This window comes from Oppia nitens, unplaced genomic scaffold, assembly GCF_028296485.1.
Source record: "Oppia nitens isolate AA-2021 unplaced genomic scaffold, nextdenovo-longstitch-racon4-pilon3 scaffold2_pilon_pilon_pilon, whole genome shotgun sequence".
Lineage (NCBI taxonomy): Eukaryota > Metazoa > Arthropoda > Arachnida > Sarcoptiformes > Oppiidae > Oppia > Oppia nitens.
In genome coordinates this window covers 5,751,324-5,773,935 of record NW_026533210.1, presented here as the reverse complement: position 1 = coordinate 5,773,935, position 22,612 = coordinate 5,751,324, and the positions used below count along the sequence as shown (strand labels likewise).

The 22,612-nt window shown below is 31.8% G+C and overlaps 3 protein-coding genes across 3 annotated transcripts; 1 reads left to right on the top strand and 2 right to left on the bottom strand.

Moving 5' to 3' along the window:
* Positions 1-160: 160 nt before the first annotated feature.
* Positions 161-1,332, top strand: LOC128955862 (venom peptide isomerase heavy chain-like). The gene is made up of 2 exons (XM_054301541.1): positions 161-822; positions 888-1,332. Exons 1-2 carry the CDS (start codon positions 161-163, stop codon positions 1,330-1,332), a joined length of 1,107 nt encoding a protein of 368 aa, XP_054157516.1.
* Positions 1,333-1,786: 454 nt separating this feature from the next.
* LOC128956200 (uncharacterized) lies at positions 1,787-3,630 on the bottom strand. The gene is made up of 2 exons (XM_054301886.1): positions 2,968-3,630; positions 1,787-2,896 (listed from the first exon to the last, which is right to left on the bottom strand). Exons 1-2 carry the CDS (start codon positions 3,604-3,606, stop codon positions 1,880-1,882), a joined length of 1,656 nt encoding a protein of 551 aa, XP_054157861.1. The 5' UTR covers positions 3,607-3,630; the 3' UTR covers positions 1,787-1,879.
* Positions 3,631-19,670: 16,040 nt separating this feature from the next.
* LOC128955861 (ATP-binding cassette sub-family G member 4-like) lies at positions 19,671-22,185 on the bottom strand. The gene is made up of 6 exons (XM_054301539.1): positions 21,847-22,185; positions 21,106-21,776; positions 20,750-21,041; positions 20,370-20,667; positions 19,722-20,022; positions 19,671-19,674 (listed from the first exon to the last, which is right to left on the bottom strand). The coding sequence occupies exons 1-6, from the start codon at positions 22,147-22,149 to the stop codon at positions 19,671-19,673; spliced, it is 1,869 nt and encodes a 622-aa protein (XP_054157514.1). The 5' UTR covers positions 22,150-22,185.
* Between the last annotated feature and the right edge of the window lie 427 nt (positions 22,186-22,612).

Genomic DNA, 22,612 nt, shown 5'->3' with positions numbered 1-22,612 from the left:
AAATTTAATATTAGTTTTTTTTAAAAAAAGTATATAAACGGTGACAAATATTTCAATCAGTTATCAGTTAGTTTTTCAAACTATTTAAACCAAATCTGAGTAATTATTTTAAAAAAAACATTTATATTAGAGTTAATTTTGATATAAAAATTTRTTAACTATGTTTAAGCCAAAAATTATTTCGCTATTAGTATGTATCTGTTTTGCACTATTGGTTCAATTTCATACCAGTGCCGGTAAAGAGTCAGAGAGCTCGACTGCATCGCCGACACCTCAATCGTTTTGTGGCTTCCGTAAGATTTTGAGGACACCGAAAATCATTAACGGAAAGGACGCCTATCACGGACAGTATCCGTGGGCCATATCGCTACGTCTTCATCGGCGTCACCATTGCGGAGGTGCCCTACTTGATCATCAATGGGTACTGACTGCAGCACACTGTGTCTCGCAAATCTCGCACAGGGCTTTCACAGTCAAACTTGGCGGTCACTATCGAAATAACGAACTGGACTCGACATCAATTGAAGTTCCCGTCAATAAGGTTATCCCACACGAAGGGTTTAGTTTCTCAAGTTTTGCAAACGATATAGCACTGGTCAGACTGGCCCGTACCGTTGACTTCGGCAACTATATATGGCCAGTATGTTTGCCGCAGACCAACGATGTTGACTATGCCAATCAAACTGGTGTTGTTATTGGTTGGGGCAAAATCAATACGTCTGGTACATCAGCCACACAACTACAACAAGTGGAACTGCCTATTATTGATAATCCTCAGTGCATCCGGTGGTATGAATCTCAAGGAAAACTCATTCCTATCAGGTCAGGGAGTTGTCTATTATTGAGAAATTATTTATTATGAATATTGTTTACTATTGTTCAAACAGATCCAGTCAGTTTTGTGCCGGACTAGAAGAGGGAGGTAAGGATGCCTGTCAAGGAGACTCGGGTTCACCAATGATGAAAGTCGACCCAAACAATGGCCAAGCAATAGCAATTGGTATTGTTAGCGCCGGCATTGGATGCGCACTGCCTAAACTGCCCGGACTTTACACAAGAGTTGCCTCCTATTTACCATGGCTTCAAAAAGTCATGTCCACTACACCGGTAGACAAACTGCCTCCACTATCAACTTCAACAACAACTACCAGTTCAACTACTGAGCCAAACAAAGTGCATTTACCACCAAACACACAGATTCATACCATTCCCAGTGGTAATGGATCTATTTTCGTGATAAGTCTACAAAATCTAACTCAACCTAGTCGTCCAACTGATACAYCAATTAAACCAATAACTTTGCAAACTGTTTCAAACACTACTAGCAATTGATAAAACTATCAATAATTTTCAATGTATATAAATTTATAATAATTATATGTTAAATATTTTATAATTACGGCTAATTAAATAATTGCTTGTCTATTAAATAAAGTAATCTTTTTTGTTGTTGACAAAACATATTTTGCATTTATTTGCAAACTAATTATTTACTAATTATGTAATTATGAATTTTAAAAATATTTATTTACAAATCATTGTTAACTATAACAAGTTTTTAAATAATAATCATTTCACTATAAAAAAATCATGCCATAATACTGTTTATCACAATTTATAAAAAGTAATTTTGAAACAAAAATGCTAATACTATTTCAATGACATACAAAAATTGAAATATCATTAAATAATTTAGTTTTTTAAACAATTGAATTTTTACATATTTTTACATTTAGTACATTAAAAAATTAGATAAAATACTATCACTATAATTTTGATATAAAATAAAGATAATTAAAAAGTATGTTAATAAAAATTAATAAAAAATTGCTATTTTGAATAGCTATTGGTATTTCATAGAAAAAACTTTAGTTTATGTTTATAATTCATTTTTTGGCTCCGGGACTACGGTAACGGTAGCTGCTGGTGAAGTTAGGGTTGGATTAGTTTGATCTCCAGTTACCTCACAAACCCATTTGCCATTATCTCTGTCAGGCAAAGCCTTAGCCACAACTAGACTACAGTCACCAATAGTTGATTGACGTAAACTATAGTCAATTGAAACTCGGGCCACATTAAGGCCAATATTACGGCCATCCTTAAGCCAAAGACAGTCACCAACTTTGTCGGAGACTTCGCATTCAATAACAAACGACTGTCCTTCGGAAACGGCCACACTTTGAGGTTCTTTAACAAATGTCTGGACACCTGTTGACTCTTCATTTGTTTGACTACCAGTGCTCTGATCACTAGCCACGGCAATCGTTAAGTTGGCCACAACATCGGTGATCCATTGTTTAAGCAAATGTTGATTAGCCTCTTCAGCCAACTTTCCGCCAGTACTGTTGAGTTGATTTGTATCAAACCAAACAGTTTGATTTGTCTGTCTGTTTACAGCACCCAAGTATGTATCACCTGAAGGTAAGCCATACAGTATCTGGAGCTGATCCACAATTAGATTGATTGATGGAAACATTTGTGGTTCAATCCATATAATCTCTATTGAGTCTAGATTTACAATTGATGAAACGGGTAACTCGACTATAGGTTCAGCTGATTGCTGTTTTTGTAGGGGAGTGTCGTTCAATGTCTGACTGACGGTGTTTTCGTTAGTAATATTTCTAATAGTTTTGGTAAACAGTTTATRAAAATAATGTCCCGCAGCCGATGACCGGTCGCTGATTGCAATTACTGTCGTCTTATCGGGTGTTTGAAGATTCGGGTCAAACACGTTATGTTCGGTTACATACTTGAGTGCAATGCCTTTGTTTTTCTCGATAAACATCTCGATGTCCACAGCTGTGGCCGGATTTATCGAGCAAATAACCGGTTGTTTCTCAAATGGTCGGATCAGATTTATCTGACCCACTGTTGTCAGCTTTAGATATTTAGCCACCTGTTTAATACAATTAAAATACTTTTAAATCTATTTAATCTATAAAAAATTGTTATATTGCAAACACTAACCAATCTATCGGTGACCAAATAAAATGGTATATCTGGACTGTATTTAGCAGCCACTGTCTCGTAAGCCATTAGATCAGGTGTGGCCGGCATAAAGAAGCCGACAATTTTGGGTGCGGCCACCAAATCGTATGCTATTTTGTCCATTTTTCCAGTAATTAGTCGCAAGTTGGATGTGCTCAGCTTCAGTACATAGGATAACAGTGCAGATGGACTCCGGCGGCCGTAATATACGTGTTGTTTGCCATTCAAATAGACCAAAACCGAGTCTTCAGCGATCCCTAAAGCAGTCGCTTTTTGACCACTAATTGTTAGCTCACATACCGTTATGTTACGACTGGCCAATAGTTGTGCCGACTGTGTGGCCAATGATGATGAATCGTCGGCGCATGACTTTCCAGTAGACGAACTTTTAGTGATCAAAACTAAACCATTGCCAGAATTTTTTGTCAATTGATCAGCCAATGTCTGTGCTGTCAGTTGACATGTCTGTCCCGATGTTGACAGTGTGTCCGTTGGTTTCGGCAAATTCAACAATTTTAACCATTCAGTTGTCTCATCAGTGTTTAAAGCACTGATAGTGTAACACATGAGACAAATGCTGATACAAATTGACAGCAAATATTTGATTAAATACTTCATTGTGAATAAAAATAAGTTAAAACTTTATTTAATAAAAAAGTATATTTTTTATAAATTATTAAATATATTCAATATATATATATAATACTTGCAACTAAATAATAAAATTTATTTTAAAAAATAGAAATATAAGAAATATTTAAAATAACTCGACACACATTTTATTAATAAATGAATGACTAAAAAAACTAATTGAAAATTATGTTTAAAATTGTTTTCCGTTTATATACAATATTATAACAAAATCAGACAACAACGACAACTACATTAGTAATTGCTATAATTATTATTATTTATACAAAGTGTCAATTATACTGTATATCAATAGTGAACTTTCAAAAAAATAAAATCAATTTATAGTTTATTTCCATAACTGAAACATTGAAATTTTTAATAAAGCAAACGTAAAATTTATTGATTGGTTAATAACRAATGTTTGATTAATTAATAATAATTATTAAATGATATTTACTATAATTAGAAATTAATTTATAGTTTATTGTTTTGATATTTACTCAAAATCTAACGTCATTTTTTCATTTATCTCTACATATAAGTCAAAGTCTTTATCAATGTTTTTACAAATTTTATATTTATTATATGAGTACTTGTAGTTTATATATTGTATTATTTGTTTTCCTATCAGGAATAGTAGGGAAAAATACTACAATAAATATATATTTATAGCATTTTTTTATCAGTTTAATCTACAGTATAGAATTGTTTTTTAAACAACCAAGATGATCAGTTTAGTTAATAATAGCTTAATTTTTGCAACAAAAATTTATAACAATTAAATAAAGTAACATAACTGTAAAAAATATTATAAATGGTTAAATAGAGTTAATAACAGTAACTAAAAGTGAAGTTAAAGTTTAAATAAGTTATTTGATGACTAAATTATTATACATTGCTAATTGTTGACTGATAAAAAAATCTAACTGTCAGTGATATTTACTAACGTATTGTTATTTAATTAAAAAAAATAATCTTATTTATCAATCATGCGATCATTTATACACTTAAATCAATTAGTCTTTTGACGCAAACGTTGTAATCAATTTATTTTATGCATGAAATTAATAAAAACATTTATTAGTCATTATGTCATTACTAATAACAGATATTTTTTTATTATGACAAATAATGAAAAATATACTGTAAAATGAAAAATAACAAATTGTTAAACTTTTATTTTCATACATAATGTAAAAAAAGCAATTGAATAAAAAAATTTAAGATAAAGAAAATTATAAAAAACTTAATAAAAAATAAAATGTCAAACATATAATAGTTAGTTAATAGGTAAATAAATATCCTGTTAATTATAAACAAACAAATTGTTTATATTGGAAGTTAATATTTGTGGTAAAAATTTATTATCAATTAATATAATTTTAGATCAATCTGTTGAGTCCGTCATCACTTTCTTGACCACATCAGCCGTTTTGTATGACTTGAACGGACACTTTGCAAATTTAGTTGAACACATGTGTCGATGAGATACCGATTCGTTTTCTTCGGCCATCAGTTCGTAGTCCATGAGCTGTGAAGCAGTGGTGTCTGTCCTAACCATTTGTTTGGTTAGTCCGCAAATGTACTTTTTGAAACAATCGTCGCTATCATTTTCCAACACATAGTCAAACATGCGTCGGACTACTATCGGCTCMGATATCTCATCATCCATATCCTCGGCGCGGTTTCCATCATAAATCACTTGGCTATTGACATCCCGTTTGCTGATACCACTACCCCCACCACCACTTCCACCAATAAATGTTCGCAATAGACCCGGGTTTTCGGCTGCAATGTCCAACAGCACCGGTAGTAGTTCGGGCTTATATTCGGTTATGTATCGCAGTAACGTTATTCCCCAAGTTGATCCAGTATTTCTATTGGCAGTCTCGGTAATGGTTTGTTGCTGTTGACCTATGACCACTGGCACATGTACTGGACTAATGACATGCCAGTGCCGTCTCAACAAAAATGTTTCATCGCTTAGATTAATRCAAATAATCAATAAAACGRCTGACAATAGAAATAAGCTGATCGAGTGATTCATTGTTGAATAAAAAAATATTAGTTAGAAATTAAGTCAAATAATTTAAAAATGAAAACTAATAAAATAAGATCTTTAGGTTAAAAATCAATGATCAACTAAATAGATGTAAAAATTTGTACATTTGCTAAGTCAGTCAATGGGTCAAACAATATACTGAAAGCACTCAATTGAGTGAAAGTAAACTTATGATAATAAGTGAAAGTGAATGTTGACAATGGGACAGGGAGGTTATGGGTTAAGCACTTTCACTAATTATGTGTAGTACTGTAGACATACGTATATTCATAAAACAGTGGTTTATTTTAGTAACTTTCTCTGATTGACCCTAAAAATAAATAATTGATTTATGGGTTYTAAATAAAGTGGCTTTTAATAGTAGTTACTATATAGACTATACTACATGTATATAGATATAGTAGTATAGTACATGTATAATCTTATTGTTAGTCTAATTTAAATTTAACTAATAAAATAAAATTTTCCTTAGAAATTTATTTAAATAAACATTAGTTKTATAAATTGTATTTTTCAATATGTGCAATAAATAAAAATAATTAATATATATTTTTAAATATAAAAAAGTAATTTAATATTAATAATTCAAAATTAATAGTGATATTTTGTTAAATTATAATATTAAAGGACCACTTGTATGCAAAAATTGTCGATACAATCAATACGTGATGATAATGATGTCTCGYCCAATGCCTATGAGATTTGATATATAATTTATATTGATTTTATAAGTTTGATTTCAAGTAAAACTTATATATATATAAATATATATTTATATACAGTATATTACAGTAATATAAATCTCAAGGTTTGCTTGTATTTTCACTTTTCAAAATCTTAGACAAAATGTACAAWAATTACTGTAAAGATAGTGTTATTTATTATATTAATGCAATTTACCAGTTAGCTTTCAAGTGTAACTAATTGTGACCTTAATTTTTAAAGTTCAATATCAAATAATTTATGATAATTATAATACTRTAGCTTATTATACTAATACTAATAATATCTTTTTAAATATTTTATAATTTTAAATTTTATTATTTAATATTACGGAATATAAAAACAACACACACGGCTATTATTAGTACATTAAACTATAATATCAATAAACTACTAATAAGAAAATAATATGTTTTTATGGGATATTGAGATCAGTGACCAAACATTTGTTGTGTGACCACTATATGTAACTCATTTAAAGGTTCAAAATACCGAAACATATATACAAATTCAAGTGATAGTCAACTCTTTCACTTTCAGTTCAATTGCATTTTTTGCTATCATCACAACTAAAACACATACCAAGTGATTATATGTGTAGTCATTGCACGGATAGAAAAAACATAGTGAGGTTCAGGTGTTTTTTGATTTAGAGGCACAGGGAGGCAAACATATGTTTGCGAAAGAGAGAGAGAGAGAGAGAGAGAGAGAGAGAGAGAGAGAGATGACCTTCATTACTGGCATATGTATAATGACCTGAACATCATATCATATCTTTTTTTCTCAGTATTTTTCTGGGCTCAGGTATGTTGACCGACGTCGTCGACCATTACTTAAAAATATTTTTCTTTCTCTTATTTAACATAATAAATATCACTTTTTAATGTATTAGCATTTATTTATTATTACAGTATTATTAGTACAGTAATTTTTGATTGCTTTTTTATTAATATAATGCTAATGTATTTTTTACATAAAATAATAAGTGAAAGCATTTACAGGTATAATGTACTTTAACTTAACATATGTTTTTGTTTATATTAAATTTTAAGAGATAGTTATTTTTATTTTGACTAATTGTTTAAAATGAAAACAATGCAAATATTAATGATATGAATTAGTTGTAGTAAATTTTAATATTATTATTTTTTGTTTACAATAATATTKATTTCACTAAAGTTTTTATAGCAAMTACAAAAAAATAATCTTTTGTTAACATTACATAATATATGTGCCAATAATAGGCATACAAAGACTACAGTATATACAGGTATATAAAAATTGGTTCAAATTATTTCWCTTTCATTTGGCTTTAGAAATATATATATATATATATATATATATATATATATAGTAATCACACCATTAATATATAACTAAACATAACTTTTATTATATATATATATATTATTTTATATTTTGCAGTCAAAGAGAACAAAAATTATAGCCATCACTACTACTACTACTACTACAATCTACTACCAGTGCAAAGCGGTTCATCAACTTTTTTTCCTACTGGTGCTTCAAACCAAGCACTTTATGATATGGTTTGGGCCGTAAATTCCTGTCCGACAAAACAAAAAACGCTTTTCAAAAAAAAAATTCTTACTCTTGAAAGAAGTCTTTCTCTTTTAAAAAGTTATGTTTTCTCTATTCAGTTGATTATTATTTCAATTTTCAAACTCCTCTCATAAAGTGTGAGAGAAAAAAATCATAAGTTATTGTGTGAAATGATTTTTCTCTGACTTATATTTTTTAGTGTTACACTATTACACAATTTTTATTTGGGAAAACCCATCCCTAGACTAGGGCTCTGGTAGTAGACAATCATACTGTTCACTCACTCACACACTAACTAACCTTTCTTTATGTTTGGTACTAATTTATCTATTATAAATTTAATGTGATTATTATTWTATATATTTATATTATAATTTTTTTAAAAAAATAAYAATAAATATTATTAGTTAAATATTAAAATTTCAAATAATTAGTTATAATGTAAATTTATTAATAATTAAGTTGATAATAATTTTTTAATAATATTTATAGTGATATTTATAAAAATTAATGTATTTTATGTGCTATTATGTGTTATTTAATAAAAAATAATTTATGACAAATAAATTAATATAATAATTATTTAATTAATTTAAATTAAACACAAATATATTTATTATATTAAGTGTCTTACAWTTGATTTGACATTTGATTGTATTATATCAAACATGACTATCCCGTTAGCAAAACTTATAATAACCGTATCGTTATGTTTGACATTAATCATCAGTTCAGTCACGTGTTTGTTCTTTGCTTCTCGACCTTCAGTGCCTACCTGTCCGCCGGCACACCTGTTCGAGCCATGCGAATGCTATCTACACTCCGAGCACATGAAGATTATCCGATGCGGTGGACATCAAGACTACAATCTGAAGCCAATATTTGCCAAAATATCCCAACACTTGGATAATAGTGATGACAAACATTTTTATATGTTTTATCTCAATAACACCGCTATTTCAAAGTTAGGCAATGTTTTTCACGACATTACTTTTGATTATATTTGTAAGTAAATTATATTTATTTTTAAAAATTATTATTACTAATATAATATGTATTTTTTTAATCATTAAATAATTAGATTTAATTTTTTTAAATGAGATTAGTTAGCATATTACTGAGTTAAGTTAAGGGGTCAAGTGCACTATAATTTAATAAATAATACAAAATGTTAAGATAACTTAACATATCTAACAATTATATTTATTATAGAAAATAGCAGTAATATGTAAAATTATTTTAACTGACAAAAARAGTTATATAATAATAAAAGTTTCAAGACTTTCAAAGTAATAACCACTTTAAAACTTAGTGAATAAATTTAGTTTCAAATTATTAAATTATTTATTATATCATACCATATATAGTACAGTATATACTGTAAAAGTTTCATAAAAGGGAAAAAGTATTAGTAAATACAGAATAACTAAACTTTTCATATGATAATCAACACTAACAGTAATAATAATCATAAATAAAAATTAAGGAAACACTTGAAAACATTTTGTTATTCAATAAATAAACAAAAAAAAAAATTATATTGTCTATACTTTAATGTACAGTACGGTAGACATCCCCTTCCTATATGACACCAATGTGTTGAAAAAATATACAACTGATAAATAAATATTTATTTTTTTGTTTTATTGCTTAAGACTTTGACGGCGCCAGTAGTTTAAAATCCATAGACAACAACGCGTTTGCCATAACTGGTCCGCACGTGAAAGAAGTTCGTGCGTTTAACACACAACTCAAACAGTCAGCGCTTGAGGATGCAGTAGGTCTGTCCAATTTGTTGCACCTAACGGTGTCCAATGTTGGCAAATGTCCACCGGAAGAGTTGCTTAAGCCGTGCCGGTGTCAGCACCGGCAGGAAGAATGGCAATGGGTTGAAGCAAAATTTACACGTATAATATGTGGGGAAAGACGTGAGGAGGACTTGGAGGGTGTGTACCGACAGACACCCAACCGTACAGAAGAACAGGTGGGCTATTATACAATGAGAAGACTTCAGATCTTTTTTGACAGACTTAGCGAATCGCTTAACAAAATCAATTGGCAGAAGAGGTTCGATGAGTTTGTTCTCCAGAATTCACCGATAGCTGAATTACCGCGAAATCTGTTTAACGATATTATCTTTTACGGCATTCGCATTGATAACTGTCCCAAATTGACAACAATTCATCCGATGGCGTTCACCATAACCGCACCGTTTGTTCAGGAGTTACTGATTCGGAGAACTCGATTGGCTAACGATCGGTTCAAACAAAGAGATATATTTAATGCAATAACCAGTTTAGAGAACCTGAGGGCACTGTATCTTCATTGGTCTGGTCTAATGGTAAGAGAAGATACCAATAATTAKAAATATATGYTAAATTCAAACAAACTTTTAACTTCCAGTCTATACCTCATCACGCTTTTCGGCCACTAAAAGGTCAATTTCAGMGAAAACTGGTAAAAGTATCGGTAAAATATACAAAAACTGATAGGACTGCACTCCGTATGATTGGCAGCTATGCCTTCTACTACCTGTCCAATCTAAAGATTATTGATCTGTCACACAATAGTATTGTCAAAATACACAGAAATGCATTTTCGTTGCGCTGGCCATCCAATGATGTCTTGGAAATCAATTTGGCCGGCAATAACCTGACGGAAACTAGTATCGATGCCAGTGCTCTACTGGAAGCCCAACGACCCGTTCAAGTGGTTCTGGGACAGGGAATCATTGGTAATCAACATTTGCATCATTTGGATGAAAGTGTGTTTCGTATGTTTCTAAAGGAAAACAGCAAAAATCGTGTGAAAATGTCGTCGTCGAAGAACACCAAAGGCTTGAACAGACTCTCGTGTGACTGTAAGAGTCGGTGGATGTTTGACGACACCGGTAGGGTTAGGGCTGGACTCGAAGATATCATGTGTGCGTCTAATGGCAACATTAGTTGGCAGTGTCTACCGCCATGTCTTGTGTTTGGACACGATTTACTGCATTGCGGTTCAAACAAGTCGTTTGCAGTTCACAACTATTTTCAGCATTTAAGTCAACGATTGTTACCACATGAACGCCATTTCAAGCGATTTATTTTGTCGAACCCGGAGATTGAGGAACTGCCGGCCAATGCGTTCGGCGACATCACGTTCGAGCACTTGGAGATAGACGGGTGCACTAATTTGAGACATATTGACGATAAGGTATATATATTATTATTTTCATTTACAAATTCAAATTATTTACTATTTTAMTATTTGTAGGCATTTATGAATACTGAACACCGGGTTCAGCGTATACTTGTGCGTCAAACCAGATCACTGTCTCTAACAAAGTCGTCGGCCATGAAGTTCTCGATGTTTCCCAATTTAACTCATTTGGATCTCAGTTTTGACGGCAATTTTGCACTATTTAACAATTCATTTGTTACGTCCAATAATACCGATAGTTTAACAATCAATACGGGTGTGACGGCAACTAACAAAACACTTTACATTCGGCTAAATCGTGACAAAATTACCGAACGGACACTAGAGGACAATGCATTTTATGGCGCCCGACGCCCGATACACTTGTTCTTTGACTCGTACGGCGATGTATTTGATCCGATCGGATGTCAGCTCATGAAACTGGAAGAAGAAATTTATGCACCGTTTTTGGCGGCCAATCCATATAACCAAATCCACATTATGTGGTGTCCTATTGTGTGCGACTGTTCCGCCAAATGGCTGTTTGACGCACCGAAAGACTGGTGGCGACGGGTCGATGCCGGCGACCAAACAGTTGGCGTCCAGTGTGCAGATCACCGATCTTTGTATAGATATTCGGAAACGGAGTTTCGTGGTTGTCCTAAAACAAATCTATTGAAATATTTYGTGGAAAAACCAACGACAACAACAAGCACTGTTGTACCAACAGATTTGACAACAATAACAACAACAGTTCCCACAACTACTACTAGTATTATAACAACARCATCAAAAATATTRACAACATTGATAAAGTTGGCCACAACTACCGTAACACCCATTCCCGTAACAATAGTTACMGTCAAAGTTAGCRATAAATTTGAAGTGCATTTACCGATCAATGAAAGCGTAAACAYGACTACWATCGGTAGTATTACTGGTCTAACTAATGGCACAACAATATTRCCAGAGATAACAACTATAATGCCGATGACCACACATAAGCCGTCAATATTTACAAATACAACAACKATTACATCAGAAATTACCACAAATTTAACTAAAGATGAAACAACWGTTSAATCAGTGACAACACCCAAGACTAGTAGCAGTTGGGAAACAACAACTATTACTACATCGACCACYACTACACCGAAACCAATCACACGAGARACGACAACAGTTCAATCARCAATTAAATCTGATATCAATGTAACAGAAAGTATGATAACAATAGTACCGGARGTTAAACCAATTACTACWACAACTGATAGGTCGACAATATTGCCAATCACTACAACTGAATATATTAAAAATATAATAAAAGATAAAACAACTGTTCAAACATTAAGACCCGAAACAAGCAAACCGATTGTGACAACTCAAAAGTTTGCTGAAACTACAACTACACCTACAATAACCACAACATTAAATACTACTGATAAAGATAGAKATGARACAACTGTCCAAACATTAAAACCCGAAACAATCAAACCAGTTGTGACCAGTACTCAAAAGTTTATTGAAACTACAACTACATCTACTACTACTACACCCACAATAATCACACCATTAAATACTACTGGTGAAGACAGAGATGAGACAACTGTCCAAACATTAAGACCTGAAACAAGCAAACCGATTGATACAACTCAAAAGTTTACTCWAATAACAAGTACAGCAACACCTACTACTACTACTGCAACTAAAACCACTACTACACCTACAATAACCACATCATTAAAAACTACTATTCAAGAGAAATATGAGACAACTGTGCAACCGATCAACCAAATTGAGACCATTATAAAAGCATCGACCGAAACATTAATTACAGCTTCTCCTACAAGTACGAGTATATTCACTAATAAACCTACTGATCTTGAAATAGATGAAAATACTATCAAAAAGGTGACACCACAGACAGATAATAGACAGCAAACAAGTGATAATAAARTAATCACTTTTAATATTACAACACCAAAACAAATTATAATCGATACGACAGTTCAGACAATCAATGTAWCCGATACTACAACAGTAGTACCAAAAGTTAYACCTATTATAWCAACAACTTATAAGCCGATAATATTTCCTATCACAACAAGTGATGATAATTATGATAAAAATATAGTAAAAGATGAGACAACTGTCCAAACACTGGCACCTGAGATAAATAATAGTAGACAACCAGCAAGTGATAGCCATATAACCACTATTATTACTTCTACTACTACAACACCGAAACCAATCACAAGTGAGATGACGACTGTCCAAACAATTAGATCTGATATCAATGTCACAGACACTACWTTAACATCTTTACCAGAAGTTAAGCCAATAATAACAACTCATGAGTCGACRATAGTTTCAATCAATACAACAGAAAGTAGTAAAGATATAGTAAAAGATGGGACAACTGTCCAATCATCAGCACCAGTAACAAGCAAACCATTTATGACAACTACTAAAGAGTTTACAGAAATTAACAATACTATTAAATCTATTATAACAAACATATCAAATAAAACAACTGATCTCGAAAGGGATGGAACAACTGTCCCGACATTAATAYCCGAAACAATCAAACCAGTTGTGACCACTATTCAAATATTAACTAAAACTTCAAGTACAGCCACACCTATCACAACATTACCATTAAAAACTACTAATAAAGATWTAGTTTTGACAACTGTCTCAACATTAATGCCCGAAACAARCAAATCAATTGCCACTACTAGTAAATTAATTACTGAAACCACAAGTATAGCTACACCAGTAATACCAAATAGGGAAGAAAGTGTTGAGACAACTGTCCATACAATACAACCCGAAACAATCAAACCAATTGCGGCCATTACTGAGAAAACTATTGAAACTACAACTATTATAAGCAATAAAACAACAAATGATATTAATGTAACCAATATTACTGATAAACCGATATCAATCACACGAGAGACGACAACAGTTGAAGCAATTAAATCTGATATCAATGTAACAGAAAGTATGATAACAATAGTACCGGARGTTAAACCAATTACTACTACAACTGATAGGTCGACAATATTGCCAATCACTACAACTGAATATATTAAAAATATAATAAAAGATAAAACAACTGTCCAAACACTAAAACCCGAAACAATCAAACCAGTTGTGACCAGTACTCAAAAGTTTATTGAAACTACATCTACTACTACTACTACAACCACAACTACACCCACAATAATCACACCATTAAATACTACTAGTGAAGACAGAGATGAGATAACTGTCCAAACATTAAGACCCGAAACAAGCAAACCGATTGTGACAACTCAAAAGTTTGCTGAAACTACAACTACACCTACAATAATCACACCATTAAATACTACTAGTGAAGACAGAGATGAGACAACTGTCCAAACATTAAGACCTGAAACAAGCAAACCGATTGTGACAACTCAAAAGTTTGCTGAAACTACAACTACACCCACAATAATCACACCATTAAATACTACTAGTGAAGACAGAGATGAGATAACTGTCCAAACATTAAGACCCGAAACAAGCAAACCGATTGTGACAACTCAAAAGTTTGCTGAAACTACAACTACACCTACAATAATCACACCATTAAATACTACTAGTGAAGACAGAGATGAGACAACTGTCCAAACATTAAGACCTGAAACAATCAAACCGATTGTTACAACTGAAATGTTTACTGAAATTAGAAGTACAGCTACACCTACAACAATCTCAACTAAAACTACACCCACGATAACCACACTATTAAGTACTAGTGATGAGGACAGAGATAAGACAATTGTTCAAACATTAGCACCAGTAACAAGCAAACCAGTTATAACAACTACTAAAGAGTCTATCGATATTACAAATACTATTAAATCTATTATGACAAACATATTAAATAAAACAACTAATTTTGAAAGGGATGTAACAACTGTCCCGACATTAATACCCGAAACAATCAAACCAGTTGTGACAACTGATCAAACATTAAAAGTTGAAACAAGAAAACCGATTGAGACAACTCAAAAATTTACTGAAACTACAACTACAGCTTCACCTACTAAAACCACACCATTTAAATCAAATGGTGAAGAAAGTGTTGAGACAACTGTCCTACCAATACAACCCGAAACAATCAAACCAATTGCAGTCATTACTCAGAAAACTATTGAAACTACAACTACTATAAGTAAAAACAATGAAACAATAAATGATAGCCATATAAACACTATTACTACTACTCCAGTAAACGCAATCACAAGTGAGTCGACTACTGATAAATCAAGTCAGTTGGTTAACAAAGTGACAGAACCTACTATAAAGACATTACCACCAGATATTGAATCATTTATGACAACAACTATTCAGTCATTAAATCAGGAAATGACCCCAACGTCTGCAATCACGTCTTTACCAAATACCGTCATCACTAGTGGTGATACMAAAGACAAGATAACTAAAACAACTTCTCAGCAAACRATAGGCAAAGATATAACTGTKACACCAATTTCTATACCGTTTACAGAATCTAATGTTTTGGAGACAACCACTGATAAGTCATTTGAAAGASAGACAAATAACAGTACAATAATTACAGATAATAATGCATTGATTGTTACCTTAACACCAATACCAGTAACAATAGATACCGTCAAAGTTAGCGATAAATTTGAATTGCATTTACCGATCAATGAAAGCGCAGTCACTACTACTACTGGTTTAACTAATGGCACAACAATATTGCCAGAGATCACAACTATGGTGCCGACGATCACACAAAAGCTATCGATATTTACAAATATAACAACGACTACAAAATTAACTAAAGATGAAACACCAGTTGAATCAGTGACAACACCCGAGACAAGTACCAGTTGGCAGACAACAGGCGATAGTCATGTAACTACTATTACTACTTCAACTACTACTACACCGAAACTAATTACAAGAGAGACGACAACAGTTCAAACAATTAATTCTGATATCAATGGTTCAGACAGTATGATAACAATATTACCAGATATTAAAGAAATTATCACAACAACTGATAGATCGACAATATTGCCAATCACTACAACTGATTATATTAAGAATATAGTAAAAGATAAGACAACTGTTCAAACAGTAACACCTGAGACAAGTAGTAGCAGACAAACAACAAGTATTCAAACATTAACTCCTGAAACAGTAAAACCACTACCGATGACCACAACCCCTGAATCATCTGAAGTTACGATTATTATTACAAACACATCAAATAAAACTACTGATCTCGAAAGGGATGACACAACTGTTCAAACAATAATACCCGAAATAAGTAAATCAGTTGCGACTACTACTCAAATATTTACTGGAATCACAAGTACAGCCACACCTATTACAACCACACCTTTAAAATCAATTAATGAAGAAAATGTTGAGACAACTGTCCTAACAATACAACCCGAAACAATCAAACCAATTGCAGCCATTACTGAGAAAATTATTGAAACTACGACCACTATTAGTAAAAGCAATGAAAAAATAAGTGATAGCCATATAAACACTATGACTAGTACTCCACTTAATSCAATCACAAGTGAGACGACAACTGATCCAACAACTAAGTTAGTTAACAAAGTAACAGATCCTACTATAAAGACAATACCACCAGAAGTTGAATCAATTATGACAACTATTCAACCATTAAATCCAGAAATTACTACAATGTCTTTAGTTACGTCTTTGCCAAAAAATGTCATCAMTAGTGTTGATACTAAAGACAATATAACTAAAACAACTTCTCAGCAAACAATAGGTGAAAATATAACTGTGACACCAATTTCTATACCGTTTACAGAATCTAATAGTTTTGAAACAACTACTGACAAATCAGTGGAAAGGGAGACAAATAGTGCAATAATTACAGATAATAAAACAGTGATTATTGACGATTCGGTAGAAATCAATGAAAGTGCAGACATGACMACTATCACAACAACTACTGGTTTAAGTAATGGCAAAACAATATTACCAGAGATAACAACTATGAAGCAGACAACTACACAAAAGCCGTCAATATTGCCAGAGATAACAACCATTACACCAGAAATTATCACAAATTTAAGTAAAGATGAAACAACAGTTCAATCAGTGACAACACCTGAGACAAGTACCAGTTGGCAGACAACAAGAGATAGTCATATAAATACTATAACTACTCCAACCATCACTCCATTAAACAAAATAACAAGTGATATGACAACAGATCAAACAACTAAATCGGTTAACAAAGTGATAGACAGTGGGATAAGCATATTACCAGAGGTTAAACCAATTACTACAACAACTGATATAATAAAAGATAAAACAACTGTTCAAACAATCAAACCRATTGCGACAACTGAAATGTTAACTGAAATTACAACTATTGCTACAAMAACCACATTAAATAAAAATATTGATATCAACAGAGATGACACAACTGTCCAAACATTAAGACCCGAAACAAACATATCAGTTGACTCTACTAATCAAATATTTACTRAAMCCACAAGTACAGCCACACCTATTACAACCACACCATTARTATCAAATGGAGAARAAATTGAGACAACTGTCCTAACAATACAACCCGAAACAAGCAAATCAATTGCGGCTATTATTGAGAAAACTATCGAAACTACAACTACTATAAGTAAAAACAGTGATACAATAAATGATAGCAATATACACACTATGACTACTACACCAGTAAACACAATCACTAGTGAGACAACAACTGATCAAACAATTAAATCGGTTAATAAAATGACAGACAGTATGATAACGACATTACCAGAGGTTAAACCAATTACTAATACAGAATATATTAAGAATATAGAAAAAGATAAATCAAATGTTCAGACATTAGGACCCGAAACAARCAAACCGATTGTGAYAACTGAAAAATATACAGAAACTACAATCACATCAAATAAAATGAATGATATTGACATGAATGACACAACTGTCCAAACATTAAGACCCGAAACAATCAAACCAGTTGTGACCAGTACTCAAATATTTACTGAAATCATAAGTACAGTCACACCTATTACAACAATACCGTTAATATCAAATGCTGATGAAAGTGTTGAGACAACTGTTCTAACAATTCAACCCGAAACTAACAAACCGATTGATATAACTCAARCGTTTACTAAAACTACAMGTATAGCTACGCCTACTACAACCACATCAAATAAAAATAATGATATCGACAGGAATGACATAACAATGAGTCCCGAAACAATCAAACCAGTTGTGAYCAAAACASAAATATTTACTGAAACTTCAAATATTGCCACACCTTTTACTACCACACCATTAAAATCAAATGGTGAAGAAAGTGTTGAGACAACTGTCCTAACAATCAAACCAACTATTGAAACTAYAACTACTATAAGTAAAAACAAWGAAATAACAARTGATAGCCATATAAMCACTATKACTACTACTCCAGTAAACGCAATCACAAGTGAGACAACAAATGATAAAATAAATAAATTGGTTAATAAAGTGACAGAACCTACTATAATGACATTACCACCAGATATTGAATCAATTATGACAACTATTCAACCATTAAATCCGGAAATGACCCAAACGTCTGCAGTTACGTCTCTACCGAATARTATCAKCACTAGTAGTGATACTAAAGACAATATAACTAAAACAACTTCTCAGCAAACGATAGGCAAAGATATAACTGTAAAACCAATTTCTATGCCATTCACAGAATCTAATAGTTTGGAGACAAACACTAACAGATCATTGGAAAGGGAGACAAATAATAGTGCAATAATTACAGATAATAAAGAAGCGATTGTCGCTTCGGTAGCCACTGCTATTAAAAGTGGCGGTAAAACACATGAAAAAGTCAATACTGAGATCAATGATTTGGACATACCTGTGCTCGATCACACCGAACCCGTAACCAATGATACCGACTCTATTGATATTAATGATAATTTAGTCATCATTTAATACAATCATCATAATTTAATCACATGTATTTATTTAAACTTTAAATTATTTTTTTGTATCATTTTATTAAAAATTATATTATTTAAATAATTTAATTTTTGAAACACATTTTTTTTGTTTTAAGTGTAAACATTGTCTAACATTTTTTTATTGCCATTTTAAGTAATTAAATATAATTTGAATTTGTGTGCTCTGATTCATTTTAATAAACAAATCTATTTATACTACTTATAACTTTATCTGTGGTTAACTAATTTTTTTTGACAAAAAAAATGTTTGTAATTATTAAATGAAAGAATTTTAAATCCATATTCAGAAAACAAATTGAATTCAAAATTTTATAATTAACTTATTYTGTTATAATTGAAATAATCTTTACTTTATAATATAATGTTATTTAAATATATTGTATAATAATTTTGGTAACATAACAATAATATAACTATAATTGTATTAAATATCATATTTGTTAATTTTTCGCAACAAAATATAATAAGTGCTAACTTTGAATATAATCATAAGTATCACCAATAATGCTATTCCATAATACAAGTCATTGTCTTCATATTGCATTCGCTTCATTATCACCGACTTGGCCTCAGAGGTCATACCACCAAACAGTGACATGAGATCCATCAATGAATTGACATTGATATGATCGGAGGCCAGTATGTCTGTCATCTGCTTCGGTGTGATTAACGACATTAAATCAATAGACGTCCCTTTGTTTTTCCGACAACGATCCCACCCGAACACCGTAGTAGTGGCCGCTTCTAACCCGAAAGTTATAAAGTTGCCGTAAGTTGCGTATTGAAATACTTTTGGCATATCCTTGACTGGTATCATAAAACCTATATATTTAAATTTATCAATTTAAAAAATTGATATACATGTATGTCATATTTTGTTAAAAGATTACATTCAAATATCAGCTATTATAGTGAATTTGATACTGTATATACTATTATAGTATTACTGTATTTGATGACTACCGGTAATTTATTGATGAAATTAAAAGTTATTTAACCTAAAATTATTATTAGTAGTACAGTATATATGTTAGCTAAAATAAAAGATACTAAAATTAAGTAATACTTTACTTTAAAACTTAATACAAAATACCAATCTGTTTAATGATTTTTTATGATAATGATTATCTATATTTGATTATACAAATAAAATACTAAATAATAGATACCTGAAAATAAAAATAAAGGAAAGCCCATCATAACGCCCAGAAAAGCGGCTGCAGTCGGTGACTCCATAAGCCAGGCACTCCATACAAAGCCCATTGATGACGAGGTCAGTGCTATCAATAGACAAATAACAATAAAATAATAGAGACGCCATCGCTGATTATCTTCATCCCAGTATTGACCGGTCCATACATAGCAAGGTATGACAAATATCAATGGTATTATAAATTGCCAAAATGTGTCGACAATGACACGTCCCATGTAATAGGAGAAGCATGAGTACCAACCGTTTCTGTATTCCTATATACATATAAAAATATATATAATTAGATATACTGTAGGGACAAATCAATATGAAATGTTAGATATTTATCATCAATACCTTAATAACGAGATTCATTTCCGAGGGGAACGTTAGCAAAACGGCAAATATGGAGCCAAACCATGTAAACATTATTATAAAGATAATGCACCCGTAGTTTTCAATAAGTTTATTGCTGACTTTGTCAAAGTTTTCAACATAGGAGCCCGAATCACCAATAAAATCTGACGGACATCCAGATAGGTGACCACTTTCCGAACCCCAGAACAGTACGATTAGTATAATTGTTAGTATGTGTGCAATCACACGGAGTGGTAACATCCAGATGTCCCGATAAGATAACTTGAATGACCTGTAAATTTGTATAAATAATTTATTAACAATARATAATCTAATAATAACRGCAGYGCCGATACCTTTTAGTTAGTATCCATATATCACGTAAAGTATTATAACTAAAATATGGTACAATTCTATAAGGATGTGCCACCAGATCCAGTGCTTCTATTTTCATAATAGACGACAATAGTAATACCCGTCCGATGCCGTGCTCTTTAGAGGCCACTTCCAGTGCAAAGTCAGACGGATTGTGAAACTTTGGACATCTGAGTCCGTATTGGCCCAAAAAGTTGACCAAAGCTTGCGGCACACCCTGRTACATACACTGGCCATCAAATGACATGATATATACAGAGTTAAACAAATTAAATAATCGGCCACTTGGCTGATGAATAGTGGCTATTATTGCAATCGGATTTGTCGGATGTTTGGTAAGATCGACCAACATATTGACCAATTGCCAAGTGGTCACCGAATCGAGACCACTGGTGGGTTCATCAAGAATCAGTATGTTTGGCCGGGAAAGCAGTTCCAGTGCTATAGATACCCGTTTGCGTTGACCACCTGAGCATCGTTTGGTGCGTATGTCCGCACATTTCTCAATTTCCAATTTTTTGAGAACCGATTCCACATTAGACTTGTGATCAATTTCAGCCAAATTCTTCAGCCGTGAGGCATAATTCAACGATTCTCTTACTGTCAACCGTTTGTCCAAATAGTCGTCCTGTTGTATGACCGCAACTTTGAGCTATAATTTATATTAGTTTTGTCATTCATTTGTGTAATACAAATAAATTTAAAACAAAATCAATTCAAACCTTTCGTTTAGTAGAAACAGTGACCGAACCGGAAACGCCTGCTTTTTTGTTGCCCGACAAACACTTTAACAGTGATGATTTGCCGCACCCGCTCGGACCCATAATGGCCATTATTTGACCGCTTTTAAAAAAGCCGCTAACATTGTTAATGATAATCCGTTCGCGAAACAGTCGGTGCCGTACTTTGTAGGTCACGTCCTTCCAAACAACAGTAAAAGAATTGGGATTTATGTTAACACCGTTTCGGTAAATATTGTTTGTTTCGGGAAACACTTGACTCATCATTATGTTATCAAATGCCATATTATAACCATTTATAGGTACTATCGGTGTTGATGTTATCATCTAAATTAATAATTCAATATTATATCATATTTTATTGCATTATTCATAATTTAGCTAATTTTTTAATATTTATTATTATTGAYCTAACCTTGGCATTTAAATAYTTTATAMAATTTTTGAAAAAAATGCTTATAATACTTACGATTATTTTTATTTGTTTTAAAACAATTAGTATAATTTAGTAYAAGTTATTGTATATTTGATTGTTTTTATTTTGTATTAATAAATTATCAATATAGAAAATCAAACATTTTAATGATCAATGTTTTTTAGAATTATTAATTATTTTATATAAATGACTTAATATATAGTATTAAAATATATAGTTTACTTAATTGTTTTTATATTTATCATATCAATAKATATAGGTATTATAAAATTAGAGTAARCTTTAGTTTAAACAAATAATATATTCAATAGT